The following is a 25706-nucleotide window of genomic DNA, read 5'->3' as shown; positions in this document are numbered from 1 at the left end:
AACTCCAGATTTCTCTCCACGAGCGAGTGAGGAAACGAGCGTTTCTTCTCTGCAGATTTCCTTCTTCAGAGTGCCTTTTGTTCCCTTTTCTCTTCTCTTCTCCTCCTCGGTCGACGGTGCAGCGCCAGACGCGCGCCTGCCGACTGTCTCGCTGCAGGCGAGAGAGATGGAGGGAGACAAGGAGAGACAAGAGAAAAAAAGGCAGAAAAAACTAGAAAACGGAAGTGTGTAGCGGGACACCGGACTCGAGATCTGGCGTATCTGTTCTGTTTCACAGAAGAGGTTCCTTTCCTTTCGTCGTAAAAGGCCAGTTCCTTCCTAAACTGTGATCCCTCGTTTCCTTCTCCTCTTTATAAATGATCAACGGAGAACGAACTGTGGTAAATCCTGAGCCCGGCGTCGTCTTCTTTCTCTCCTTCGCCTTCTCCCTCGTTCTGTTTCGTCCATCTTTACTGTGATTTTTACATGTTTCTGATCCCTCTGTGGCGACGAGAGCTCGCCTCGTCGAGGCTGAGTTGTCCGTGCCTTCCTGTGAAAGATACACGCTGGCGTCCTCGTTTTTCTTCTTTTCTTCGACCTCTTCTTCGACAACTGCCTCATACGTTCGGAGCGTCTCTTCCTCTTCTTCATTCCTCCTCTCATAACTTTCTTTTCTTCGTTCTCGTTCTGCTGCCCTTCGCTTCCTCGGCTTTCTTTTTCCTTTGCTGGCGAGTCTCTTTTTCTCCCCTTCTTTCCGTCTCTGTCGCCGTCGCGCCTCGTCTTCGCTGTGTCCGGCCTTTGTAGGTTGAGGCTTTTCTCTCTTTCTTGTTCTCCGATTTTCTCTTACTCTCCCGTATTCCTCCGCTCCCTCCTCGATCTCCTCTCTCTAACCTGATACAGCTGGGGCTTCAGACATAAACGCTTCGGAAATCTATCGCAGAAGGGCGGGTCCTTCCTTTTCTCCTTCTCTTCGCCTGCGAACAAGAGTCTACAGGAGAGAAGAGAACTCAAAGCGTTCGGAGACGAGAGATAATGGAAGCAGAGCGGAGAGGAAAGAGGAAGGACGCAACGCAGGTCCCGAAAGGAGAGAGAGAGGCCGAGTGAGAGAGAAAAGGAGAAATACCGAAAGAGAGTCATCCTTCTTCCCTCTTGTTCTCTCTCTCTCTTTTCTATCCCTCCTGTTTTCCTCTTTATCCCTCCTGTTTTCCTCTTTATCGCTCCTGTTTTCCTCTTTATCCCTCCTGTTTTCCTTTGGTCGCCCTCGCACCGTCCTGGCCTCGTCCCTCTTCTCGTTCTCGCTTTCTTCTTTTCGCTGCTCAAGATGTTTTCTTTGTCGCGCGACTCGGCCTCGGCTGCGCTGTCTGCCGGCTCCCAGGCTGGGCATCCAGGGGAGCTCTTGTCTCCGCAGATTCTGCGCGCCCTGGGAGACAAAAGTCAGGAGAAGAGGAAGGCGGCTGCGCACGAAGTCGAGGCGTTGGTGCGTCGCCTCGTACACCGGAGGGCCGAGGCTGCGGCGCGGCTGCAGTCTCGAGTCGAGGCTCCGTCTCAGAGTGTCTCTTCGCCTCCACGCGCGCGAACGGAGACTGGCGCGTCCGGACGCGAAGAAGCCGCTCGAGCGCGCGGACTCAGGGACCGGGCGCGTCTCTGCGAGACACAGCAGAGCGAAGAAGCGCCGGTGGCAGCACAGATCGAGGCTGAAGACGCGAAACTGCTGCACATCGTCGCCGTTCTCGACAAAGAGTTTCTGCTCCAGGGGCTCCCGAATCACAGGAAGGGAGGCCTCGTCGCCCTCGCGTCCGTCGCCATTGCCCTGGAAGTAAGCGGAAGGCGTTTTTTTTTCGACGCAAGTCCTGGATCTCCCGAAACGTTCTTCATCGACGTCGGTGACCCCCGCCATGCCAGCCGCAGAAGCTCACGTACACACAGCGAGAGGAGACGGAGAGGAATGAAAAGGGGAGAGAAGCGAAGCGCCGGTGAGGTCTGTGAACGGCAGGCAAATGGGGCATGAGACAGAGGTACTGAACGGCCGTGTCTTCTCCTTTTTTTCTGCCAGGCACAAGTCTCGCATTTTCTGCCATTCCTGCTGCCGCCGCTGCTGCGAGCCTTCTCGGACCCTGAGTCCCGCGTCCGCTACTACGCCTGCGAGGCAAGCCAACTGAGGACAGTGGAAGGACGCACGAGAGAAGCGCGGACAGAAAAAGAAAAAGAGGAAGAAAAAGGAGAAGGCGAAGTGGAGAAGAAGAAACAGAACGAACAGGACGAACAGAAGGAACAGGAGGAACAGAAGGAGGAGACGCAGAAGAACAGGGGGACACTGGAGGGAGAGATGACGAAGAAGAGAGGACGCAGCTCCACATGCGAACAAGAGACGAGGGGAAGAAGAAGAAGGGGAACAGCGCGAACGAGGAAGCCGTGAAGGAGAGAGGAGACGCGAGGAAAAAGGAGACAGGAGCGAGGAGAGGCAGGCGAGGAAAAGAGACGAAAAGAGGCAGTTTCTCGGAGAGAGAAGAACACAGAGACAAAGAAGAAAGATCACGAAGACGCGCGGGAAAGGGAACGGGTCCAACTGACTTGCCGAAACGCATCAGCGGACATCCCTAAGAGACACAGAGGAGGGCAAGCCAGACTCTTCATAAATGGCTTTTCTTGGTGACGAGGACTGCACAGAATGACCGCTCTGCGGGGTGCAGTTGTTACTTCGCTCTTCTCGACGCGTACAGCAGAGTATCGTTCGCATGGTGGAAAGCGTCTGTCTTCTTTTCAGTGTTTCGCAAGCTTGTGCGCTCTCTCGTTTGTGGTGTATGTACGCCTCAGGCTTTGTACAACGTCCTCAAAGTCGCCCAAACGTCGGCACTCCCTTTCCTCAACGACATTTTCGATGGCATTTGCAAAGTGCGTTTGTCTGCACTGCTTGGTCGCTTTACGAGATCGGCGAGGCCGGTCTTCGTTGTTCAACAGAGGCCATCGGGTCTCTCTGAGTCTTGAAGTGCAGTCGCTGGACAGAGAGTTCTTGCCTAATCGAGATGTCCCAAACACTGCTTGGATTCCGAAATGGCTTCTTCTCCTCTGTCGGCCCTGTCGCTGCGTCTTCCGGTGACTGCGCGGGTGTGAACTTTTTCTCTTCTCTCCTCGAGATTCGCACATACAGAAACACTGTTGATCCACGATGGCCTTCGATGCGAGCCTGGCTCCTCGAGTGCGACGCAGTGCACCAAGCGGTTGTCTTTCGTTTTCCTTCGCGCGCAGCTGTACGGCGACGTGGACCTCGACGTCAGAGGCGGAGTCGTCTTCGTGGATCGCCTGCTGAAGGAGATCTTTGTGTCCGCGAGCGGCTGGGCAGGAAAAGAAGAATTCCTTCTTCTCTTGGTCAAGCGCTGTCGAGTGAAAAGTCCGTTCATCAAGCTTCTTGCAGTGAGCCTGGGGCCGGAAGAGGCAAAAAGAAAACGCAGAAAAGAGACCGGAACTGGAAGGCAGAAAGACGGTGAATCAGTCCGAATCAGACGACGAAGAGAGCAGACGGCGTCGTCTGTAAACAGAGAGGAACAGGCGGCAGAGAGGAAGAGGACAGAAGAAGAAAACGAAGAAGAAACAGCCGAAAAAGAAGCGAACGAGAAGGAAGCAGACGTTGGCGTCGGAGATCTAAGAATAAGGGCAAAGACGGTGGATGCGCATGACATGGAAGGGCATGCAGACGAGGAGTACGGAACGAAAAAAAAACAACAGAGAACTTGAAACTGTCCTGTGCTGGGGGTTGTTCTCCTCCACGAGCATCATGGACGCACCAGGGCGAGTAAACCGAGAAGGCACTTCGGAAAAACGCAGAAGAAGCAACTCTTCTAAGAAGAAACAGACAGGAGAACTGAAGACAGTTTTTTCCAGATCCTCCAACTTGCTTGTCCGAGCTGTTTCTCTCCCATGGTTTAGAGTGCAGAATGACGTATCTAGACTGAATCAGGTCACCACGAGTACGCAGAGTCTCTTCATGCATGTGAGTACCTGTACTCACATGTGTAAATGTAAATGTAGAAGTTTGTGGGGATGCCTTGAAGCCCTTGTGTTTCGTTTCTGCGATTTCTTGCGCCGTGCAGCTTTCCTGGATTTCCCTCCTTGATTCTGTTCCAGGTAAGTGTCGGTTTTGATCGCCTGTTCCTTTTTTCTCTGTTTTTTCGTTTCTCTCTTCTTCTGTTTCCAACTTCGTCGATGCACAAAGAAGAAAGCCGTGGCGATGAGCGAAGCTGTGCCGTCTCAGCTTCTCGCAAGCATGTGGTTGAAGTGTGTGTTTTCGTGAAATTGCATGCACAGAGAGAAATGCATGCATGCATCGACATGCAGCCAGTGTCCTCCCGTATCTCGAATTTTTAGAATGTGCGATGCATGCGTCCCCATGCGCGTGAATCTAGAAGAAACCTGTAGACATCTACCTAGAAACGCACATGCATGCACAAAGACCGACGCAAAGGCAGCTACTCCTCGGCACGTAGATCTGCCGCCGCCACGCACAAATACACGTTTTATCTGCATGTATACATGTACATAAATATATACAAAAATATATACAAAAATATATACATAAATATATACAAAAATATATACATAAATATATACATAAATATATACATAAATATATACAAAAATATATACAAAAATATATACAAAAATATATACATAAATATATACATAAATATATACATAAATATATACATAAATATATACATAAATATATATATATGTCAGTGTCTATCTTTTACTTGGTGAACCGTGTCGTGTGAATGTCGTGGTAATCGATTGGCATCTCTCAGATCCACATCTAGACGCTGTTTGCTCTTTGTCTTTGCGGGTCTCAACAGAGACGGACATGCTTCAGCATCTTCAGCTTTTTCTTGAGAGCCTCTTCGAGATGCTGGGCGACACAAACAGGTCCGCTGCGTTTTCGTATTCGCTCGCATGTGTGCACTGTCAGGCTTCTCTCTTCTTTCTACAGAGAGATACAGATGTAGAGATAGAGGGGTACAGAACAAGCGGTCAAGAGAGATATGTCGATCTAGAGAGACAGATCCTCACAGAGAGTCTAGATAGAGAGGTCTAGATAGAGGGATACAGGTAGATCGATTGGTAGACTCAGATATGATATCGAGATCAAAAGATGTGTAGATAAGGCAGATAGATGAGTGTAGGTAGGTTAGCACAGATAGGTAAAAGTCTATGGGAGTTTTTGCGAACGTTGCGTCGTGTATACCTCTCTGTGGACATAGGCCAGAGTGAGGGGTGTTGGGGAAACGCCCTTGGTCGAGCTGTCCAGACACGGCAAGAAGGGGACACTGTTGAGCGCAGGAATGGCCCTGTCTCGCTCTTCAGGTGCATGCGAATGTCTTGTCTCTTTTCCGAGAGGGGGGAACTGTTTTGCATGACCCGTCGTCTTGAAATGGTGGGCCTTGCAACGCAGTTCCTGTTCGTCGCAGGGATATTCGACATGCTGCGGATGCATGCATTGCCGGCCTCCTGGAAGACGTCAAAGCCAGTGGATGCGAAAGTAGGCAAGAGAGGTCTCTCGGTCGTTTCCTCGGTTCCTTTTAAAAACGACTTCTTGTCTGTGGTGGCTGTGGTTGCTTCTGGCCCTGTTTCTCTGCTCGATTTCTGTCTTCTCTCGGTTTCTCGTTCCTTTTGTGTTCGGGATGTGACTGAGCGTCTCATCCACTCTGTGTTTTCTGCGTTTCGCTTCCCTCCGCTGACCTCCACTGGCCGTTCTGTCGTCCCCGTCCACAACGCCTGTCCCCGCGGGAGCCGCCGTTCTTCTCACGTTTTCCCGCTTTTTCTTCTCTTTCTCTTTCTTTCTCTTTGTCTCCCTCTCTCTTTCTCCTTCGCTCTTTCTGCTTCAGAAGCCTTTTCTCTTGTTTCCTCGTTCTCCGTGCTTCCTTCGCCCTGAGTCTTCCTGGTCGTTCCTTCCTGTCCTCTCCGCGCCTCTCATCTCTCGTGCAGTCTTTTGCTTCTTTCGCGTTTTTGGTGCCCGTCTCCACTCGCTGTGCTTCCCGTCCTCCTCTCTGCGTTTCAGCGGAAGTCACCGTTTTGACATCCGTCGCGCGAATCGTCCTCAGGTGTCTGCGCAGCCGCGAGTCGTTCTCGCGTCTCACAGCTCTCGTATGGCTGCATGCGATCCTCTCCCTCGCTCTCCACCCTGCACCTGCCGCTGCCGCCTCGTCCTCGCCGACCGCGGAGACTCTCAGCGACAACAGGCAGGAGGTGGAGAGACGCCTGAAAAACGAAAAGCGAAGGAACAAAGAAACCGCAAACGAGAAAGGCAGCGGCCGCACGCAGAGCGGACGAGAAGGCATGCAACAAGAAGCGGCAGACAGAGACGACCCCGAAGAGAAGGAACGTGAAGAAGATGGAAGTGGAGAAGATGGCAGCGCGATAGCAGAAAAGACAGAAGATAATGTAGAAGAAAATGATGTCGAAGGCGGAGCTGACGAAGAAGACGAGAATCATAAACGTCACCTGTGGCAGATGGCTCTTCAGAGAGAACTGGAGGTGAGGGCGAGGAAAAACAGTCATGTCTCCAACTTTAGAAACAATCAAACAAGCGAAGAGTCCCAGAAAGAAGCCATGCTTCTTCTAGGGAAACCCCAGTGACAGAAGAGCGTTTTTCTGACTGTGAAGAGAATGCGAGCTTCTCTGTCCCCCTTCGTCTGTGTCTCTTCCTCTCTGTCTTCTCCTGTCCCTGCCCCTCTCTTTCTCTCTCAACCTGTCTCCCCGTCGTGTCTCTATCTCGTTGTGTCTGGCTGTCTCTCCCCGCGTCGGGCTGTCTTCCCATGTCTGTCTCTGTCTCCTGCTGTCTCACCTCGTCTGCCGCCGCCTGTTTTTCTACCTGTGTAGTGCTGTGGCTGTGTGTCTCGACCTTTTCTCTTCCTCTCCTCTCTGTGTCTCCACCTGTCTCCTTTCCCCTGCATCTGTCTCCTTGTTTTCTCTTTCTCCGGCGCAGCCTCTCTTCCCGCAGATTGTCGACAGCGTCCTGCAGTGTGTGGCGGACAGAGAAGAAGGTATGTCATCTCAGCGCGATGGAGGCGGAACCTCCGGCAAGTGGAGACTCTCGAGAACCAGGAAGCCAAGTGACGACTGGTGCTCGGAAGGCAGCGGTGATGTCCTAGAAACTGCCTGAAAGTCGACGCGTCAGTGGCGTTTGGAAGGCACTGCAGATAACGAACGAAGATGAAGTTCACCTCGCGAAAGGAAGCCTGACAAGATCCGCAGTTCGCTTTTCTCTGCACTTGTTGAGATTGTTATAGTCCAACACTGAAGTGATAGGTTTTTAGGTGTCATATTTGACTTCTGCACTTTGTCGTCGCAGAGATTCGCCGACTTGCTCTGCAGAATCACCAACATCTTCTCTTCAAGGTGAGTTCTCTTTCTTGTTTCTACGACTTGCGACAGTGCCTTCTCCGGTTACTGGGATGTAGTCTTTCTCCTGGAACTCTCTTCGCTGTCTCTCTGGACTTCGTCTGTGGTCTTTCTGGAAAGCTCGTGTCTCCCCGCTTTCTCTGTCTCCAACGGAACTCCTTTTTCTCTTCTTGCTCTGTCGTGTACGCGGCCTGCCTCAGTTGCTGTCCTCTGCTGCTTCCTCTGCTTTCGCGCATGTCTCGCCCTGTCTTCTCTCGTCCACTTTTCTTCAGTTGTGCAGTGTTCTTCTCTCACTGCGCTTTTGTGGTGGGGACGGGATCTCTGCGTTTCCCCAGAGCGCGCGCGCAGAGCGACGGAGGAACCTTCTGCCTGCCGCAGCTGCATTCGTCTCCTCGTCGCCTTCCCCTCTTCTCTGCTACGTTTCTCTCCACTCTTTCCTCGTTTCTTTTAGTGCATGCAACGGCATTTGCAGACCCAGAGACGGGCATGGAGACCCAGGGAAAGACCCAAAAAAGCGAGGAAGATCGATACAGACAAGGGGATCCCGGCGAAGGCAAACCCAGAGAGGTCGAGATACATAACGGTAGAAAGAGCCCCGTCGACAAGATGCCGTCGGTGATAGAAAAGTTTCTAGGCGCCGTGATCGGCAGAGATCCGTGTCTCTCTCTCTCTCGATCGCCTCAGTCCTCCGCGGAGATGCGAGGCCTCCATCAAACCTGGACCACAGTCCCGTCCTCTTGTGTGTGCAGATGTTGACGAAAGGCTTCGCCTTCGACGTCCGACAAGTTGTGTACGTTTTGGTGTTCCACCTTGACCTCCATGCGCCTTCCGCGGCTTTCGGAGCCTCTTCGTCGCTCGCTGCGTCTCCAGAGGCTCTGTCGGAAACGCTGAGTCCTTCCCGGGAGGCAAGCCGAGTCGTACGTCTCCTCTGTCTGCAGTGGCTGCTGCTTCTTCTGCTCGAGCACAGTGCCGCCATTTTTGCGGAGGACCTGGACGTCCTCGTCCTCCGCGCGGCCCTCGTCGCCCTGAGATTTGCGGAGAGAGAGACGGAGAGAGAGGCGGGACTCGACGTCTCCCCCGCGCATGCAGCGCCGCTTCCTCAGGCCTTTGCGCGTGCCGCGGCCTCGCCGGCGGTCGCAGAAGAGGGCAAAGGCAGTTTCGGAGACTCGCGAAGGAACCCAGGGGACCTGCTTGCTCGGCGGAGACGACGGTGGAGTGCAAACACTGGAGAGAGCCTTTGGGGGGAAGCCGGCGGTGCAGCTCGGCTCGCGCGACACAGCGGCGCAAGGAGGCAGAGGAAGATCAGCGAGAGAGAAGACGAAGAAATCAGCCACCTTGCTCTCCAAATCATCGCCCAACTCACCGACGAGCGCGAGGGAGTGTTTAACAGACTTGTCGACCTTCTCCTCGATTTCTTTCAGGCAGAACGCCGCATGATGGTGAGCATGAAACCAGAGTCTCCAGCGAGTCGCGCTGGCGCTCGAGCGTCTGCTCAGATTCCCTTCAGAAACAGCTGGTGCCTGGGCTGGCGATCAACATCTGGTTACAGAAGAAGCTCCGGGATGGAGTCTGCGAGGGAAGAACGGAGGACCGAACGACTCAAGGTTCCTCGCACAGTACCAGGAACAGATGCGACAAGCCCCTCGGTGGCTTGCGAAGATGAGGCGCCTTCCTGACTTCCTTCCAGCAGGTTCTATCGGAGATGTTGTTCCCTCTCAGAGAGGCTGTTGCGTATTTTCTGCTCCGTCTGCCGCGGACCTCGCTTGCAGGCGCTGCCCTGGTTCTCTCGGCTTTTGTGTTCAACGTCTTCCAAAAGTGTGTCTCGACGCATGAAAAAACGGTTTTCTTTCTCCCGGACTGAGCAGCGCCGTGACCCGTTTCTTCTCCAGTTCTCTTTTCTTTTCTTTGTTGCGCTTCGCCATCGCCGTAGACGTTCGTCTTGTCTCGTTGCTCGCGCTCCTGCGTCGTTTTTGGCTTGTCTCCTTCTTCGCGCCGGTCCACTTTCGCCTTTGCTGCTTCGTCGCTCTCAGGAGACACGAGGACGAGAGATGCTGCGACGCCTTTGCGACTTCTTGCGGCCGCGGAGACTGTACGAAAGCGTTGCAGCTTCTCTCGCCCAGCGGACTCGGCTTATATACGAGGCGGCGCTGGGATGCGAACGAGGCGAAGCGTGGAAAGAAGTTCAACAGGACGGCGACAGAGCCGACGGAGAGTTGACGGAGCAGGCAACGAGTGAGTGTACGCGTAGAGGAGAAAGCGAAGGAGACACTCGGACGGAGGGGAGAATGAAGGCGGCAGAGAAGGAGGAAGAGAAGACGCAACAAAGCGAGATGGTGGTGGCGACAGAGAAAGAAAGAGGAAGCCTCGGTTTCGACGACAGACTGGATGGCAAGGAAAAAGGCGAAGGGGTCTGCTGTGCAGCAGAGACTCTTCAGTTCATGCACCAGGTTGTTCAGGTCTTCAACTGGATTCTTCTCTCTGCTGCTGTAAGCGAGGGTCTCTTCTGTCTGGAGAAGGAATACAAAAAAACCGGCGAAGAACTTGATCTTCTGTTTTGATTCTTTGTAGTAAACGCAGTCCCCGAATGGCTTTCCCGAAGCGTACCTCGCTCTACCGTAGCTTCCCTCTCGTTTCTGCTCGTATGTAGGGTCTTCCGTTGCGTCTTGCTCTCCTTCTGTTTTTCCTCGCCTGTCTGGGTAGCTTTTTCCTCGCTTGCCAAGAAACTGCTGAGAGGGCTACATGGCGGACGCGCGACTGACGTACTTTTCGCCACACGGTTACAATAATAGATCATTTGTTTTTGAAAACGGCTGAGAAGCGTCAACCTGTCTTGCGTCCATGGCTACACTGTAAACACGAGTTTTAAAACCTCACCGTCGGTTTCTCCAGGCGTTCAGTTCTGTAGAGATTCATGAGTTCAAACTCAATCATTCACACTACTTAGAACCTTTCCTTTTTCTAAGCATCTGAGGAGTCCTTTTTTCTCGCAATTAACTCGAGTGAGAACAGCAGTCCATATAGTAAGCCCAGAACATAACCGATGTGGAGTAACCTTGATGTCGTGTACGGTATAATGTTCTAGTCTTTCTTCGCGTTCTCGCCCAGTCTCTTCGACTTCCTCCCGCTTGTTCCTTCTCCATCTTCCTCTGTCTCGGATCCCCGAGGGTCGTTTCCCCTCCCCCCTCTCTGTTCTTTTCTGCGGGGCGCCGCCGCTCTTCTTCTTCTTGGTCTGCCGTTCTTTCCTTACCATCCTTTTGCTTTCTGTTTTCCATTCCCGCGACTCAGGAGACACAAGAGCTGCGAGAGGAGATGCTGCAGGGTAAATCAATCGCGCAACGCGAAGCCTCCTCAGAGAGCCTGGAGAGAGAGACTTCCGCCCTCTTGGATATACGCAGAGAGCGCCAACTCCAGAATCGCTCATATGTCCAAATTCGTCTTTTACGCATAGCTATATGTATTTATAAATATATATATATATATATATATATATGGCTATGTTATGTACGGATTTATGTCTCCTGCGCCTATATGCATATATACACTCTTCCACGCCATGTATGTGTATACATATATATTCATATAAACCCATGTACGTATATATATATATATATATATATATATATATATTCATATATCTACATGTTCATATATATATATATATATATATTTATATATCTAGGTGTATACATATTAATATGGCTTCATGTCTGGTATATTCTTGGCCATGGAATGTAAGATGTACATGCCTCAGGATGTCAGAATCGTTCTCGAAGCTCGACGTCGATGTTCTTCTCTGTCTGACTCTTATAAGGTTCCCCGTTTCTCTCATCCTTGATTTTGATTTTTCTCCAGAGTTGCGCTAGCGGGTCGCTGCTTTGTCCCTGCTCCGATCCGGGGCGTAGAACAGCAGGGGGAACCACACTGTTTTCTTTCTCTGTATGAATTCCGCCTTCACTCTTCATCTTCGAGTGCCTTCTTCTCTTCGTATTCAGATCCAGACGCCAAACTTTTTCGCCGGTTGCTTCCAGCCTGGTGAGTCAGGAGACACGCCAGCTCTGAAGAAAGTGACAGTCCACATCCAGGTGTGTATGTATATACAGAGAGATAATTATGCATATATATATATATATAAATGCGTATAAGGACGCGTATCACAATGTACACATACAATGGCAATTGCCTTCATATAAGTGATTAGTTGCATGGACGTTCCTGTTTTCCTGTATTCGTTTGGGCTGCAGGTGTTCATCTACAGCGAAATATATATATATATATATATATATATATATACATATCTATATAAGTATGTCTGAATGGACGCATATGGCACTGTGTACAGACACCAAAACACGGTTTTTGTACAAGCAGTTCCCTGCATAAAAGTTCTGCGTTCTGTGTATTTTTCTAGATTCTCCGTTTCCTGTTCTTGCAGGATGCACAATCCTGTCGCCACCCTCGCCCTGTCTCTTCGCATGCGCCAGCACCGCTTGGCGCTTACCCTCGTCCAGCGGCTGTACGTAAACTGTGGGAAATGCTGGTACAGGACGACACACCGATCGGTGCTTGTATACATATATATATATATATATATACATATATATATTTATTTATTTATGGGTGTATATCGAGTCGGGAGCAAAAAGTGACTACATATATTTATATGTGCAGGTGTCAAGCGTGTGGAGAGAATGAAACACAGATGGCGGGGTGGTATACTTTCAGCATGTTCTTCGTCAACGTTTGTAGTTTTTTCTTTGCCCTTGCTGGTGCAGAGCGACCATCGGAAATCTGCCCCTTCAGGTGTATGTACAACTGGATCAGTTGGTGCTTCTCTTTGAGTCGCCAGCTTTTGTCTCCGTCCGTCTTCTGCTGCTTCGTCCTCAAGAGCACCCTGACCTCGTCCAGGCTCTTCTCGGTACGGCCTCTTTTTTCGCGGTTTGGCCTTGTCTCTTTTTCCGTTTCCGTTATCATGATCCATCGTCCCGTTCGTCATCTCAATCCCTTGTCCATTTTCTCCTCTCGTGTTTTTAGCGTTTCTGCTCTTCCATATCTTCTCTTTCCTGTTCGGCGGTGACGGCCTGTGTGTTTGCCTGATGCTTTTTTTCCCTCCCGCTCTCCGTTGCATCCACTAAAGCAGATGTCTCTCTCTTACAGAGTCCTGAACTGCTACATCTTCTTTTTTACGCAGTTCGGTATGTGTCCAAAGTTGTTGTCTCTCCGAATATAAGCCGGATTCCTCACCGGGTTTGTCTTTTGAGTCTGGTTTGTGTCCTTCCTCGATCCTTTCGATGTGAACGCCTCTCTGTCTTCAGTCGGTGTCGATCTTTAAAACTCGCTTCTTCCCTCTTAACTCCGCGAATACATCTCGAATCCTTACTACCTTCGGTCTTCCGGTGTTACGTGCAATCTGTTATTTGCTTCAGTCGTTGTTTCTTTTGACTGCGTCTGTTTCGACGCACACCCTTTCCGTCTGTGCCTTCTCTCTCGTTGCCGACGAACGTCGCATGCCTCTCTGTGTGGCTGAAGCATCTCCTTGGTCTACTTGTTTCCGTGAGTTCCACGCCCGCAGTGCTCGGCTGCTATCTCGCCTCGGCTGCTATCTCACCGGCTCTTCACCATTTTCTCCTGTCGCTCTTCCTCCCTGTTCACCCTTCTCTCCCCCCGCCTTCCAGGTCTTTCTCTCCTGCTGCCGCAGAACGGCGCCTACGAGCTTCTCCACCGTCGTCTGTCGCTTCTTGTGTGTTCCGCCGCGTCTTCTTTGTCTCCTTCTCTCGGTGGTTTTTCTTCTGCGTCGGCAACTGGACAGCAGTCCCTTTCTGCGACCTCAGGAAGCGGACAGCTACAGCTTTCCGAAGAGCCTGCGTGCGTTTCACTGGAAGGGCAGAAGCCGCGAAGAAGTGGAGGGCGCTGTCCCTTCCTTGTGTCGAACTCTGCGCAGAAACGAACAACGCAGTTTTATCAATTCAACCAACGTATTTGTTTTGCGAGTCTCGGCGAAACGATCTCAATTTGCCGTGCCTTCTTCTCATCTACATCCATCCACTCAACTGTGTCGAATTTGTGCCCTCTCATAGAAATACGAGGCATACAAACCACATGCACCTCATACACAAGCCTGAAGAGCGGCGCCTATACACGTACAAAACCAACTCCTCCCATAGATACGTGGATGCTCAAGTTCCGGTCCGCAAACCCATGTAGACGTTTGCAACTCTACATTGCTTTCCAAACTTAGTCACACCACCTGTAAGCATATCCATGCACACATTGAGACATATAAATACATGCGTACATGCATGTGCATAGGCATACATACATTCATACCTGTATATACACGTACATGCATATACATACGTACGTACAGTTGTACATATATGTATATACATGTATTTGTAGATGGAAATACGTGTAAATATCTTCGTCTCTGCATGCGTTTGTAGATCCGGCGACTCGAGGCATGATGAAGCAGTAAAGCGAGATGATATTAATGGGGCGGATGAGGCGGAACTTCGTCTTGGGTGGCAGAAGACGGATCTCAGACACCCGAGATGTTGGCCACTGCTGCTGTGCTTTTTTCAGAGAAAAGAAGAGACAGGCTGAGGCGGCATTTGTCGACGAAGCATGTGACTGGTTCGACCGTATTCACCTTCTTCACAGTGTCGCTGTTTCTCTGGAAGGTAAACTCGGCTTTTTCCAGCTTAGCTCCTCTTCGCGTTTCTGACATACACACGTCGGAGTGTACCCCTTTCGCGTCTGTTTCTACAGTACGGTGTTTGCTTTCTGTACACGAAAGCTGGGCCTGCTTCTCGAGCAGTCTGTGTCTGTGTGATCACTTCTGCGGCGGGCGCATGCAGTGGTTTTCTGTCTCGGGAATTTGTCGCCGTCCTCTGAGTGAGACTTTTTTCGTCTCTGCTCCACGTGGGGTTCTTTTCGGAGTTTTCCTCAGTCCGCAAAAACCGCATCGTCATCGTCGCAGCTTCAATTGTCTCTTTCTCAGAGAGAGGAGTGTGTTGGGGATCGCGGGCACTGTAGGGGGGCCTGCATGCGCATGCCTCTGCCATGCTCCAGAAACTGTCGCTTGCCTCTGTGGACACTCGGACCGAGTTCATGCCGCGACAGAGCAAGTCATGACGGTAAACCAAGAGTCATCTAGGGGCGGCTAGACAAATGCAAACGCGTCCAGTCCACTACATACATGTGCATGTCTGTCAGCATGTGTATGTCGTTTTGTATCTGTCATGAACTTGTGTGCGACTGTAACAACGCGTATAGCAGATGTACATCATGCGCCAGTGTCGCTATGTAGAGAGTTTCTTGCGTCTTGCCAGATGTTGCGTGCTTCGTTTATCTCACGTATGTTTGCATGCATGCGTTCGACGGGAGAGGGCTGAAGATGTCGTTTTCTTAGGGGTCTTGGTCTCTTGCGTATCCATCTTTTCTCGCAGACGCACACGCAGCGCTGCCCGCGCCGTACATTCTTGATGTCTTTCTTTCTCCTTCCCGTCCGTCTTCGCCAGACGGCCGCGCTTCTCCTTCGCGTCTGGCGTCGACGCAGGCAGTGGAGACAGAAGGGCGGTGCGGTTTCGAGGTGCCGCAGTCGACGCGAGAGGGGGGAGAAGGCAAGACGGCGAGAGGAATGAAAGACGAGGGGAACGAGAAGGAAGTCGCCGCGAGAAATGGCGCGACCGGAGGGGACGTGGAGGCTGTGGAGCGGACTCCTCGAGTCCGTGGAGAGGCTGCTTGTTCGTTTTTTTCAGCAGAAGAACGAGGCGCAAGAAGGAGTCAAGAGATGAAGGTGAAATACCCAGAAGAGGGTGGACAGAACGACGGAGGCGTGGACAAAACCGACGACAAAGAAGGTCAGAAACAACGCGACAGGTCGAACAGCCGTGACGGTGGTGCAGCGGAAGCAGCCGTCAGAGACATGCATAAGAGGGAGGACAGCGCACACGAACTCGATACAAGTTGTCTTTTCTCGGAATATGCTGCCCTCTCGGATGTCGCGACACTTGAAAGAAACGACCAAAGAAGTCTCTCGTCGAGCAACTCTTCTCTGAAGCCGCACTTTGTTTGTTCGGGCGCGCGAGAGCGGAGCGCCTCAGGCGAAAAGGCAACGGAGGAGTAAAGAGAGACACCGACTTCAGACATGTCCAGCGCGGCGCGCGATTCTGTCCTTTTCTCTCTTTGTGAATTCTGTCTCAATCCCGCTAGATGCGACTCGGGGGACCACCGACGAAGACAAGGAGCAGATCGTTGTTTTTTCTTTTCCTTTTCTTCTCCGTCAGTTTTGTTTGTTCCGAGGTGGCATGAAACAACGATGGTTTTTCCGTCTCTGCATGTGTCTGAAACATTTCTTCCGGGTGCCTGGGAAGCGCTTTTACAACGTACACGCACAGGACGCTCTCGCCTGGTGTCTTGCAAGTTGTCTCTTTCTCTGTCGACTCTTCAAAACGTTTACATCAAGCCTCAGCGAGGGAGAATCTTTTCGAAAGAGGCTATCTGCCACAACAAATGGAAAGGCAGTCTCTCGGTTTGTAGAATAGACTGATAAACGCAAATAGACCGGGGAAACCTGTTCTCAGGCACCACTTCAAGCCAGACTCCCTACTATACAATATAACATGGAATCCCACGGTTTCGCAAACTTCCTTATCTCCCAAGATGACACCACGCGTTGGACTGCTTATTTAGATCTGGAATGCGTTTGTTTATCGGATCCAAGTTCTGCTGTGTTCGCAAAGCATAGGCATGATCGATCAAGGAAGCGTTCCAGAAGTGGGATAGTGTCCGGATGGTCTGTGGAGCGAGGCAGTTCTTTTTCCAAAGAGTCCGTTGTAACCGCTTTCTTTCCGTTTCGCTCAAGGCCCTGTGACGCTGGGTGTTGCAGGCACTCGAAAAAGAAAACCATGAAATTCGAAAGGTGCTTTGTCCTGGGGCTAAACACTGAAGTCTGGTGGCGCGTGTGTGGGTGGTAGTGTGAAGAGAGAGTGAAATATGCTTTAGGAGAGAATGGACAGGCACATGGAAACTGGAATCGAGGTCCGTGTGGTTTCGAGAGGAAAGTGCTCTTTTTCTCGCAGAGAATGCACCCAAGTAGTTGGGAGACAGTTCGCCAGTCACTCTGATTTCTCATCTCGCGAACTCTTGACTCAGTTGGATGCCCTTCTTGACAAGAGACGTTCCAGCAGTGAACAGGGCGAGGGACGTCACAACCATCACTACACTTAGCCCGGGGAGAAGGACAAGGTAAAAGGATCTGACGACACCGCAGGAGAGGTTGAGAGCAAGCTCCATGCATTTGATTTGGTCGGCAACAGAGGTGTTTTCTCGCCAAGTCGCGAGGGCGTCTTCTCGTGACGTTACCCGAGCGACATCAGCGGGTTGTGATTCGTGCGCTTCCCTCTTCCCGGTCTCCTCCTGAAGTCGATTGACACTCCATGTGTGTTCTTTTGTGCGACCTGTAGCTTCTTTTTTCTGTTCTCGAAACGCAAAAACGCGTCCCGCAGACCCTGGACCCATCCCTGCTGTCACGGCTTCACTCTCGCCCTGCCGCAAGGTTTCTTTGCCAACATTCCACATGTACCTCTTAGTCGCGAGATATTTGAAGCCGCAAAAGGTCTCACAGTCAACATCCCAAGCGTCCACAACCCCCCAAATATTGTACAGGGAAAAACCACACAGCAAGCCGTACGTTTCCAGCTGAACTTTTGTCGGGCCTATGTACTTGGTGAGCGAAAGGGGAACTGCGTTGCATCTCTCGGCTTCAACGCGAATGACAGGCTCTGTGGTCGTTTGTACAGGAGTCGCGTTGTTTTTCTGAGAGTCCTGAAGAGGCGACAAGCGCCTCTCGGCCACTGGGGCGCGAGGGAACCGTGTCCCCACAGCTCCGGTCACATCAAAGGAGTCTCCGGAAGCGTGACGCATGTCATAAATGCGGGGGTGTTTCGCGTTTTTGGAAGACTGCTGAACTTCCGCTGCCTCGATGAACCTTTGTTCCCGGTAAGCTGCTGTAGCAGACGGCACGGGCAAGTTTTGGAAGCTCGGCTTCCTCAAATTTGTCAGCATTCCTTGCATGTTCGTTCGCCCGGGGATCTCAAGCGCCAGAGGAAGCGTGACTTTTGATGTTGAGCTGTGAGATGAGACCACTGCGGTTTCCAATCTGCGAGTGGTGGTCGCCTCAGACGGATCGAAGTACACATGCCGTACAGCTCTAAACGCTTGAACGGCGAGGTGGGTGTTGAATACAGTCGCTACAAGAAGACTAGCCAGGAGACCACAGAGCAGTGCTAGGTAGACAATGAGGAGTGGTCGCGAACTGAGTGTGGTCCCGAAGTAGCCACAAAGGAAAACAAGTGCCCCACCTACAAGGAGTGACAAGCCGGAGCCGAAACTCCACGGCGAGATGCATGCGATGGCGACAAGCGCGACTGGGACAGTCAGGGCCCCGGTTAAAAAAACACCCGATTTGACCGTTCTCTGGAGGTCGCCTTTGCGCCTCAAATACGGGCCTGCACTGTGTGTTAGCGGTCGAGCCACCGACTCCGATGATGAAATCGAGTTTTCTTTGGCCTGCTCCCACGTGCCACCCTCACGTTGTTGGCACCCATCCTGGGTTTCACTTCTAGTTGATGCAGTTTCATCTTCCACAACCGTGACTTCTTTACTCCCTTGAAAAGCCACGTGGAACTGCTTACCCCTCCACGCTGGTGAACTACCATCAGAGGAGGCATCTCCTGGAGTTCCTGTCGGGATGCGTGTGCGTCTAGTCTGTAGAACGGTCCCTGCCGCACGTCCGGAAGAAACCCGCGGCGCATCCCGAGCCGCAGGAGGTGTCTGTGGCCTTTCGAAAAAACTGGCACTACCCCAAACAGATCCCCGAGATGATGTCTTTTCTGCGCGAACTTCCTCTGCATGTGAGACGGCCAAGGTGTGTTTAGTGTCAACTGGGCTGTCAGCCGTTACAGAGCAGACGATATCGTCCGCAGGGAAGTAACTGGAGACATCACCAGTCTTACGGGGAGAGGAAAGATCCATGAGAAGGCTGTTGGCAAAGTCTTCGTCGTCGCATTCAGACTGCACCTCCACGGGGGCACAAACTTCAGCTTCATTTACATTATGGGGGCCTTCCTCCGAACGAAAAAAGCTGACCAAGAATCCCACCCCAGCTTTTTGTGATTTGGCACTGATTTCGCCGTGACGGAACAAGTCACTCTGTGACATAGCTCTGGTATCACAGGATGCCACAGTCCTTAGATACACAGCGTGTCAACTTTCGTCTATAGAAATGACAAGCACTGAGGCGGGTAAGCAACACTCAAATGTCCCTCAGCCGCGAAAATCCAAGATAAGGCCACCAGTTAACGCCATCAGTAGAGGACGTGAGAACTCTGTTGTCGGAAAGCATTTATCACAGAGTACGGAACCACAAATGGAAGTGCGAGGTCCGTGGATGCATGGGCATGACGGTGACATGGCACTGACGCGAGACTATGTAACTCAAGCTCAGCTGTAGAGCGAGTTCCTTTCCACTAAACCAAACATTATTGAAAAAACTTGTTTACTGGTTTAGCCAGATCATACGATACACATAAGTGACGTCTTTAGTTGTGACATACACACAACCAAGTTCCCTGTGATTGTTGTACACCGCCACCCCATTGGAATGCTGAAGACGGCTAAAATTGTTGAATTTCAGTATTCTGCAACGCCAATCAATCAACCGTTGTCGTTCCAAAATCTGAACACGTGTAGAGCGAACATTACACTTTTTAATTTAGATTAACGAATCTCGGACTGCACTTTCAAGGGTTCGCGCGAAGCCTGCCGTCCAGGCAGTCTCATTTCTGATCTTATCGGCAGGGGTGGAAGCAGCAGGAATGTGACTGGGACTGCATGTGTAGGAAACAGTAGAACTACGGAAGCACACAGTGGAAAGTGCCATACCTTCTACCTGGTGACGTATATGAAACCTCCAGCGTGCACACGCGAACTAGAGGCCAGACACTAGCTCAGCACGGATGTAAGTCCGCGAACGCGCTCAGATCTTTTTCGACAGAAATCAGCGTCACCATTAAACAAGATGGGAGTATCTCATTTGTGCTAGAAGTAGTTCAGCATAACGCGGAGGTCCTTTCAGGAGTTTAACATGAGAGAGAAGGGCCCCTCACTTTTGTGTGTGCCAGGTGTTATCTACTTTGCATGCGTGACAGAAGGCGGTTGTATCAGTGGCCACAGTCGCGATTCACGGCTTCAATGAATGAGAATTTTCATCCGGCTCTTGTTCGCGATGACCTATGAGTAGATCCTTAGCAAGCAGTTGTCGGTCGCGTAGTCAGTTGATAAAGGCGCCGAAGGAAAGTGACCAAACACTTTCGCGAGTTTGTGAGATTTCTCCATGTCGAGCGAAAGCGCGACCCTGTGCCAGAAAGATGTAGGTTTCAGCGTGTGTTCGTGGTGAAGGAATAGCTCCGTACCTGTTATGTGGCGGGACCACAGTTTGTGTTCGAAAGGCACTGGACACACGATCTCGGCTGACCTGGCATCAGCCGCCACCCCTATGCACCTTCAAGAGGTCACGAAAAACAAACAGAACACTCTGACTACAGAATCTGCACCATACTTCACCCTGTTTGTGCCTCTGTCGCACACGGTTACTTGGGACAGTTGCGCGTTGTAATTCTTTCTCCCGGTTGAAATATCTTTGTATATTACTAAGTAAGACCGAACGAAGTTTGCCAGATGGTATCTGTATTAATGTGGAAGAAAAGTGCAGTAGATGCCAGAACTGTAGATTCTCATTCGAAGGTAAGTCTGCTCCGCAGAAGGACAGCCGCTGTATCTCTTCTCATCGACCTCGCATGCGTTGAAATGCGTCCTCTTCTATGACACAGTGAAAGAATGCTTGCTATTAGGTAACGAGTCGAGTCGCGATCATCGCGTACATTGGCCCTGTGGTTCTGTGATGCGCACGGAATTGAAATCTGCTAAGCATAAAAACAGGCCTATCCTACTGAATTTGCTGAGCGTATTTACCCTGACTGCACATCTAATCCTTCAGCAGCTTCATCAAGAACATTAAGGATCGGCAACGAGCAAGCCGTTCATAGTTTAGCCCTGAGGATCGTTTCGCTAGCAGATGCGCTCAAGATGATTTGACGAGATACACAACGGCCATGTCATCGTTACAGATCAGGTAATTGACTCCAGTGCCACTGTCAGCTGTGAAGATGGCCGGTAACCGCCGCATACCACGATCATAGGTCCTCTCCAGCGCGTGATTGTAGAAGCGCCCTGCTAACGACAATCAAGACAGTCATACTATGTACCCAAATATTCACCCATCCGCTGATCACATTTCGATTCAGCCTCCTTCTGCAGTGGGACTTCTTTCCGGGTGCAAGACTGGAAAGGCGGGGTGGACGGAAGATTCGCACGGGTCTGAACACCAGTGTTTTGCACGTGATCACACTGAAGTCCCCATGAGTGTACAAAATCGGGCACTTTTGGCAAAACAATCGGCGCATGCATAACGTCGAGGCTCCTGGTTCCGAACGACAACTCGACTACATGCCTGATGCAAAGCGGACACCGACGAACACAACAGAGATGCACATCTGCCAGGAGAAACCCGAAAAACGTTGAGACATACAATAAAAACGAAGTGATTTTGGAGCGTGGTGGTGCTTTTGTTCACCGGTGAAAAACGGTCCAGTTGAGAAAAGCGTAAGGTAAAGTAACCACAGAATGTGGACAACTCGCTGGTCCCTCCCTTGTCAAAGAGAGGAATGACACTTCTGCATTTGTTTGTCCTCTTTGTCGAGAAGCACTAAGTAAACCCTGACCAGCACTCACAGATATGTACGAAGCCTCCTCGCGACGGACGCCGCATATCGCCAGCCCGAGAAGGTTTCACACAGATAGCGACAACTGTCCTGAGATGAGGAAGCTACTGCCATACAGCTGTGTACAGACAAAAACGATACGCTCCTCTTCACACCGCGTAATCAATGATATCTTAGTCAAAAATCCAAAAGACTTGCCCACGCGTTCATGTGACAAACGGACACGTTACACAGTCGGACCCACGGATGTTGAGCTTGCCGCATGGCGGTCACGTGACATCGCGCCGATTTCGGGTACAGGAAACACAGCTGCAATGAACTTGCGGAAAGTTTTCCCAGTGTCCAAACCCCTTCTGTCTTGACATGCTCGGCCACTTGCTCTTAGACTGCAGATTTGTACAACGTGGCGAAATGCTGCACGGTGATTCCACGGAATTCACGAGGTTTTCGCTATTCTCTTCGGTCCGTGGTCCGGTGCATCGTTCGCAAATGCAGCGCAGCATCACCTTCAGGCTTTGACAATCCACGTGCACCACAGCGCTTAAGACTTGAAACCGTATGCAGCCGTTTCCTTGTTAACTTCCGACAGACCATGTGAGCGAAGACAAGAAGTGTCCCAGGTTATCTTCAAAGTATAACGGACATTAAACCGACCCTGCGAATCAAACAAAAAGCTGCTTGTAGGAAAAGCGATATATACGTTGATAGACATGAGGATTTTCCGTGCAAACACCTGATATTTGGACAGACTGTACACAACTTTTGGTCTTTCGAAGATAGGCTGGATATTAACTTGTGCTGCATCCCTAATCCATAGTCCTTCGACCTTGCAAGGAGGCTTGGAACACAAGAGTCGGGCAAGCTTAACTCTGGAGTCAGGTTTCATTCAAACACAGGGTGACGCGGCCTCCTCCCATCCACTGACCTCTCACAGTTGTGGTGTGCATCCTCACAAAAATGACAGTGATGTAATGTACAAAACAGAAAGTCGCTTTGTGCCACTCGGTCGCTATTTTCATCTGCGGCGCAGTCAGTGACAGTATAAGTTATTGATGACTCAAATCCAGCGGCAAGGTGAGGGTAGATCCCTTCGAGATTATCCTCAAATCTGTGAATAGCTGTCGAATGTATCGTTGCAGCTGTGCATGCGATGTTACAGCGGCCACATCCTGGGATGTGACAGCCTTGCGACTACAATCGAAAAAGTTGGTTTCGTGATCTAAGAGACAAGCACTCACCCTGCCTCGATGGTTTCGTTTTTCTGAGATGCATTCGCACTTTTGCTTCGTTGACGTCTGCCTTGCACCTCATTGCGTGAACCCTCCGGGAATCCACCCTTTACAATTGACGCTGTCGGTTTCCGCGTCAGTTTTGCAACGTTTCTTGAAATAACATCGGAGTTGCTATTTAACCAAAGCCATAAAAAAAACGATATCGGAAAAGCGTCTGCTATACAGCTGTTTCTGGTACTTCCACGTTCACCCCACTGGACTGCTTAAGACCAAGCCCGACCGACATTTCGCGAGCAACATGGCATCTATTACAGGACACAGAAGGGTTAGATGTTCGAAAAATCGCCGTACTTCCAAGGACTGCCTACGACTTTCCTCCTCTGTCCACCTGGCGCCTTCTCGAGGTCAACCAAATCAAGAGACTTCCAGAAACAGCCAAGAGCGTTTCTAATTCATGCAGTGCCCGGTCAAAAAGCAAGGACTGCCTGACGCGCTTGAGTTCAAACAGAAGCAGGCAAGAAATCTCCCGAAAAGCGAATCTTCGACAGCGAGGGTGACCGATCACAAGATACGCATTTGTGTTCGTTCAAGTGCGCAGTGCAAAGCCTCTACCTGCCCTCATTTCTGACGCGGGTATCCCAAAACTTTCTCGAATCGGTCTAGGATGTGCTGCCTCCAGCCTTCCCGCACCCGGACATCACAGTTGCCTGTACATCACAGAATCTCACATAACAGCATCCAGAGATTTTACGTTGCAATGTTCCGACTGCATGAAACACCCATTTTACGTTCTAGAAAGCACCTGTTACAATCTAGATTCGGTAACTGGAAAACGTCGGCACGTTATTCCGGTGCGGTTTCAACGAATGGAACCACGAAAAGAATGTGGAATGCGGGCAGCGTGAAGTTTTCGCGGAGTATCTGACCGTGAGCAAAAGTGAACGGGGCGTTTGTCGCGCTTGAAGAGTCTTTGGCTCACGTTAAAACTCACCGTTTCCGAATTTGTCTGTAAGTGGGATCCCACTTTGTTCGATGGTTAAACGGGTCGTGTCAGACTCTTCAGCGTCGAACTTCATCTTTACATCGGAGTAAACCATCGGCTCCCATTCTGCACTGTGGAACGGAAGAAGGGCAAGCCGAGCAACGCTGCTTCTGAAACACTGTCCACTGCGTACAGTGGCTCAAGTATGACGCGATGAGGTGTGTTTACAGTACTCGACTCTGAGTGAAACTTGCTTTGGCACTAGCCCAGCAAAGAAGAACTAGATATACAACAATAGTGTTCGACTGACAATTCCTTTTTGCGTTTGCATCGGTGCCGACCACTCATGTTTAAGGCTCTCACGGGTCGCTCTCATACGTGACGACGCTCCTCGTTTCCCCTCCCTCTCGACAGAAGATATCCGTGGTTCTGGCGCAGGAGCTCTACCGGACTCGCCAGTGTTTGGAAACATTCGCTGCACCTTCCAACGTTTTCGTAAGAGAGAAACTAAACTCACAATCTCCATTTCTCCTGGATTTCCTTGTTTGGCGTCAACGCCGTTATTTCGCCCTCAATGCTCTTGTTAAACCACGAGAAGCGGCCTCCTACTTTCGGATCCTGTGCACCCCAGCAGAGGAAAAATCTAAGAATCTCGTTAGTCTCTGTACAACATGTTCGCCTTAAACCATGCATCCACGCAGAAACCGAGCGACAACAGAACCATGTGCATGAGATAACAATGCGCTTCGAATTGGTAACATAAGAAGAGCAGGGACCTACCTTGGGATCGAACAGTACTGTGTTCTTCGGCCCACGCACATTTGGCGGGCCACCCCAGGGGAAGAGACTAGACAACCACACACATGGAGTCCCTCTTGAAACAGCAATTTAAAATTATATCTATCTCTCTATTTTACAAATACATATATGCATATATATATATATATATATTTGTTCAGGTGTGGTCTGGTTAATAGAAGGCTCCGTCCAACAACTCTTTGTTGGCGACTGTCGGCGTAGCCTGTGTTTTTTCCGGATGTGCCTCGTACTACATCCTGTAGGTTTAGTACGGGGGAAAGAAGTGAAATAAGTTCCTTCTGCTTTTTCCTGCAAAGTTTTTCAAACGCAAAGGACGGAGACCGGCCACGAAAACGAGTTTCTCGTCCGTTGGAGCGTTTTCAAGTTCTTCAGTGCGAACGTACAATCTCAGCGGGGGCACCCAAGCCCACTCGCATCATTTGGTGAGGATCGAGAAAGGCCTCGTAGAGGACATGCGCTGGAACGGCGAACAGTTCTTCAACACAGATTTGGGTTGCCATTTTGATGGCGCGTCCTCTGTCTTCGTGGCTTGTCTACTTGCGAGCGCTGTGCGGCTCCGGCATTCCTCTGTCTGAGCCTCTCTTCGGGTCGCGTTGCGCGGCTTCCCTCCTCCTAGTCGGTGCAACGGACGAAATGCTGACGCGGGACAAGAGAGAGGAAGAGAGACAAATGTATCTTGGGTGACTGTGTATGAGCGGCCAAATGTCAATCAGAGCCAGCAAAGACAGGCTTGGGGCAGGCAAGCATACGGGGTAAAAGACGCGAAGACAGAAACCTAGGACGAGGAACAGAGTAGGAATACCACAAAGCGGACAGGGAGAGGAAAGGCAAGTAAAATAGGCAAGTGTGCAAGTTCTCTGGAAGAAAGGGTCACCAGCAGCAAACAAGATGAGATCCCAGAAGGCCGAATGCACAAGACAAGAAAACGCCGACCGTCACACCAAGCCAGGAAACTGTGTAGGGAGAGCACAGCCTCGCCTTTTACAACGTATCAGCCAGTGTGGCTGATTCGAATAACTGAATATATAACGACAACCGAGAACAGAGCGACAGTAATGCGTCAGAACCGGTGTGCCGCGTGGCCTAGGGCAGTCTCCTCAACGACACGAAAAACCAAGTGCATGCATACCTTGCAAGTTTTGAAGAAATTTCCGGTGATAGTAAATCACGGAGATCCGCATATTAAATAACCTTCGGTCTGAAGTTCAAGCGAAAAAACAGTTCTCTCTGCGGCTTGATTTCCACTTCTCAGGCCGGACGCTGGCAGAACGTCAACGGCATGCAGCAGACCTAAAAAAAGCCGCATGCACCGTCGAATCCTTTCTCTGGGCACACTGAATTTCCCGGGTTACCTCGTCGCCATACTTGGTTGGTTTTGTCCATCCACAAACAAGGCCTAGGCACCGGAAGGGTGAGTTTAGTCAACATGATGCTTCACTTTTCAATAAACAGAAGACACCT

At 50.8% G+C, this 25706-nt stretch overlaps 3 protein-coding genes across 3 annotated transcripts; 1 reads left to right on the top strand and 2 right to left on the bottom strand.

Moving 5' to 3' along the window:
• The first annotated feature begins 121 nt into the window (after positions 1-121).
• On the top strand, positions 122-15594 carry TGME49_244040 (HEAT repeat-containing protein). The gene is made up of 17 exons (XM_018780695.1): positions 122-1795; positions 2033-2125; positions 2794-2871; positions 3226-3390; positions 4068-4101; positions 4827-4896; positions 5439-5509; positions 6029-6504; positions 6956-7013; positions 7322-7368; positions 8121-8810; positions 9402-9857; positions 10657-10690; positions 11364-11403; positions 11804-11884; positions 12144-12286; positions 13044-15594. The coding sequence occupies exons 1-17, from the start codon at positions 1301-1303 to the stop codon at positions 13604-13606; spliced, it is 3594 nt and encodes a 1197-aa protein (XP_018637531.1). The 5' UTR covers positions 122-1300; the 3' UTR covers positions 13607-15594.
• A 906-nt stretch (positions 15595-16500) lies between these two features.
• Positions 16501-19538, bottom strand: IMC3 (inner membrane complex protein IMC3; the record flags this gene model as incomplete). The annotated part of the gene is made up of 1 exon (XM_002366851.2): positions 16501-19538. The coding sequence occupies exon 1, from the start codon at positions 18589-18591 to the stop codon at positions 16501-16503; it is 2091 nt and encodes a 696-aa protein (XP_002366892.1). The 5' UTR covers positions 18592-19538.
• Positions 19539-20431: 893 nt separating this feature from the next.
• TGME49_244020 (activator of hsp90 atpase 1 family protein) lies at positions 20432-25474 on the bottom strand. Its single transcript, XM_002366850.2, has 5 exons — positions 25375-25474; positions 24629-24881; positions 23944-24044; positions 23436-23557; positions 20432-23151 (listed from the first exon to the last, which is right to left on the bottom strand). The coding sequence occupies exons 2-5, from the start codon at positions 24743-24745 to the stop codon at positions 23063-23065; spliced, it is 429 nt and encodes a 142-aa protein (XP_002366891.1). The 5' UTR covers positions 24746-24881; positions 25375-25474; the 3' UTR covers positions 20432-23062.
• Positions 25475-25706: the final 232 nt, after the last annotated feature.

This window comes from Toxoplasma gondii, chromosome VI (assembly GCF_000006565.2).
Source record: "Toxoplasma gondii ME49 chromosome VI, whole genome shotgun sequence".
Lineage (NCBI taxonomy): Eukaryota > Apicomplexa > Conoidasida > Eucoccidiorida > Sarcocystidae > Toxoplasma > Toxoplasma gondii.
This window is presented reverse-complemented; position numbering and strand designations above follow the sequence as displayed.

Excerpts from the sequence above, each read along its gene's own strand:
- TGME49_244040 (XM_018780695.1), top strand. The coding sequence starts at position 1,301 with ATGTTTTCTTTGTCGCGCGACTCGGCCTCGGCTGCGCTGTCTGCCGGC. Across the intron at positions 7,014-7,321 it reads TGTGGCGGACAGAGAAGAAG|AGATTCGCCGACTTGCTCTG; the intron begins GTATGTCATCTC and ends TTGTCGTCGCAG. Across the intron at positions 11,404-11,803 it reads CGCCGGTTGCTTCCAGCCTG|GATGCACAATCCTGTCGCCA; the intron begins GTGAGTCAGGAG and ends CTGTTCTTGCAG.
- TGME49_244020 (XM_002366850.2), bottom strand. The coding sequence starts at position 24,745 with ATGGCAACCCAAATCTGTGTTGAAGAACTGTTCGCCGTTCCAGCGCAT. Across the intron at positions 23,558-23,943 it reads ATCCAGGAGAAATGGAGATT|TGCAGAATGGGAGCCGATGG; the intron begins GTGAGTTTAGTT and ends TCCGTTCCACAG. Across the intron at positions 23,152-23,435 it reads TACAGACAAATTCGGAAACG|GCAACTGTGATGTCCGGGTG; the intron begins GTGAGTTTTAAC and ends TGTGATGTACAG.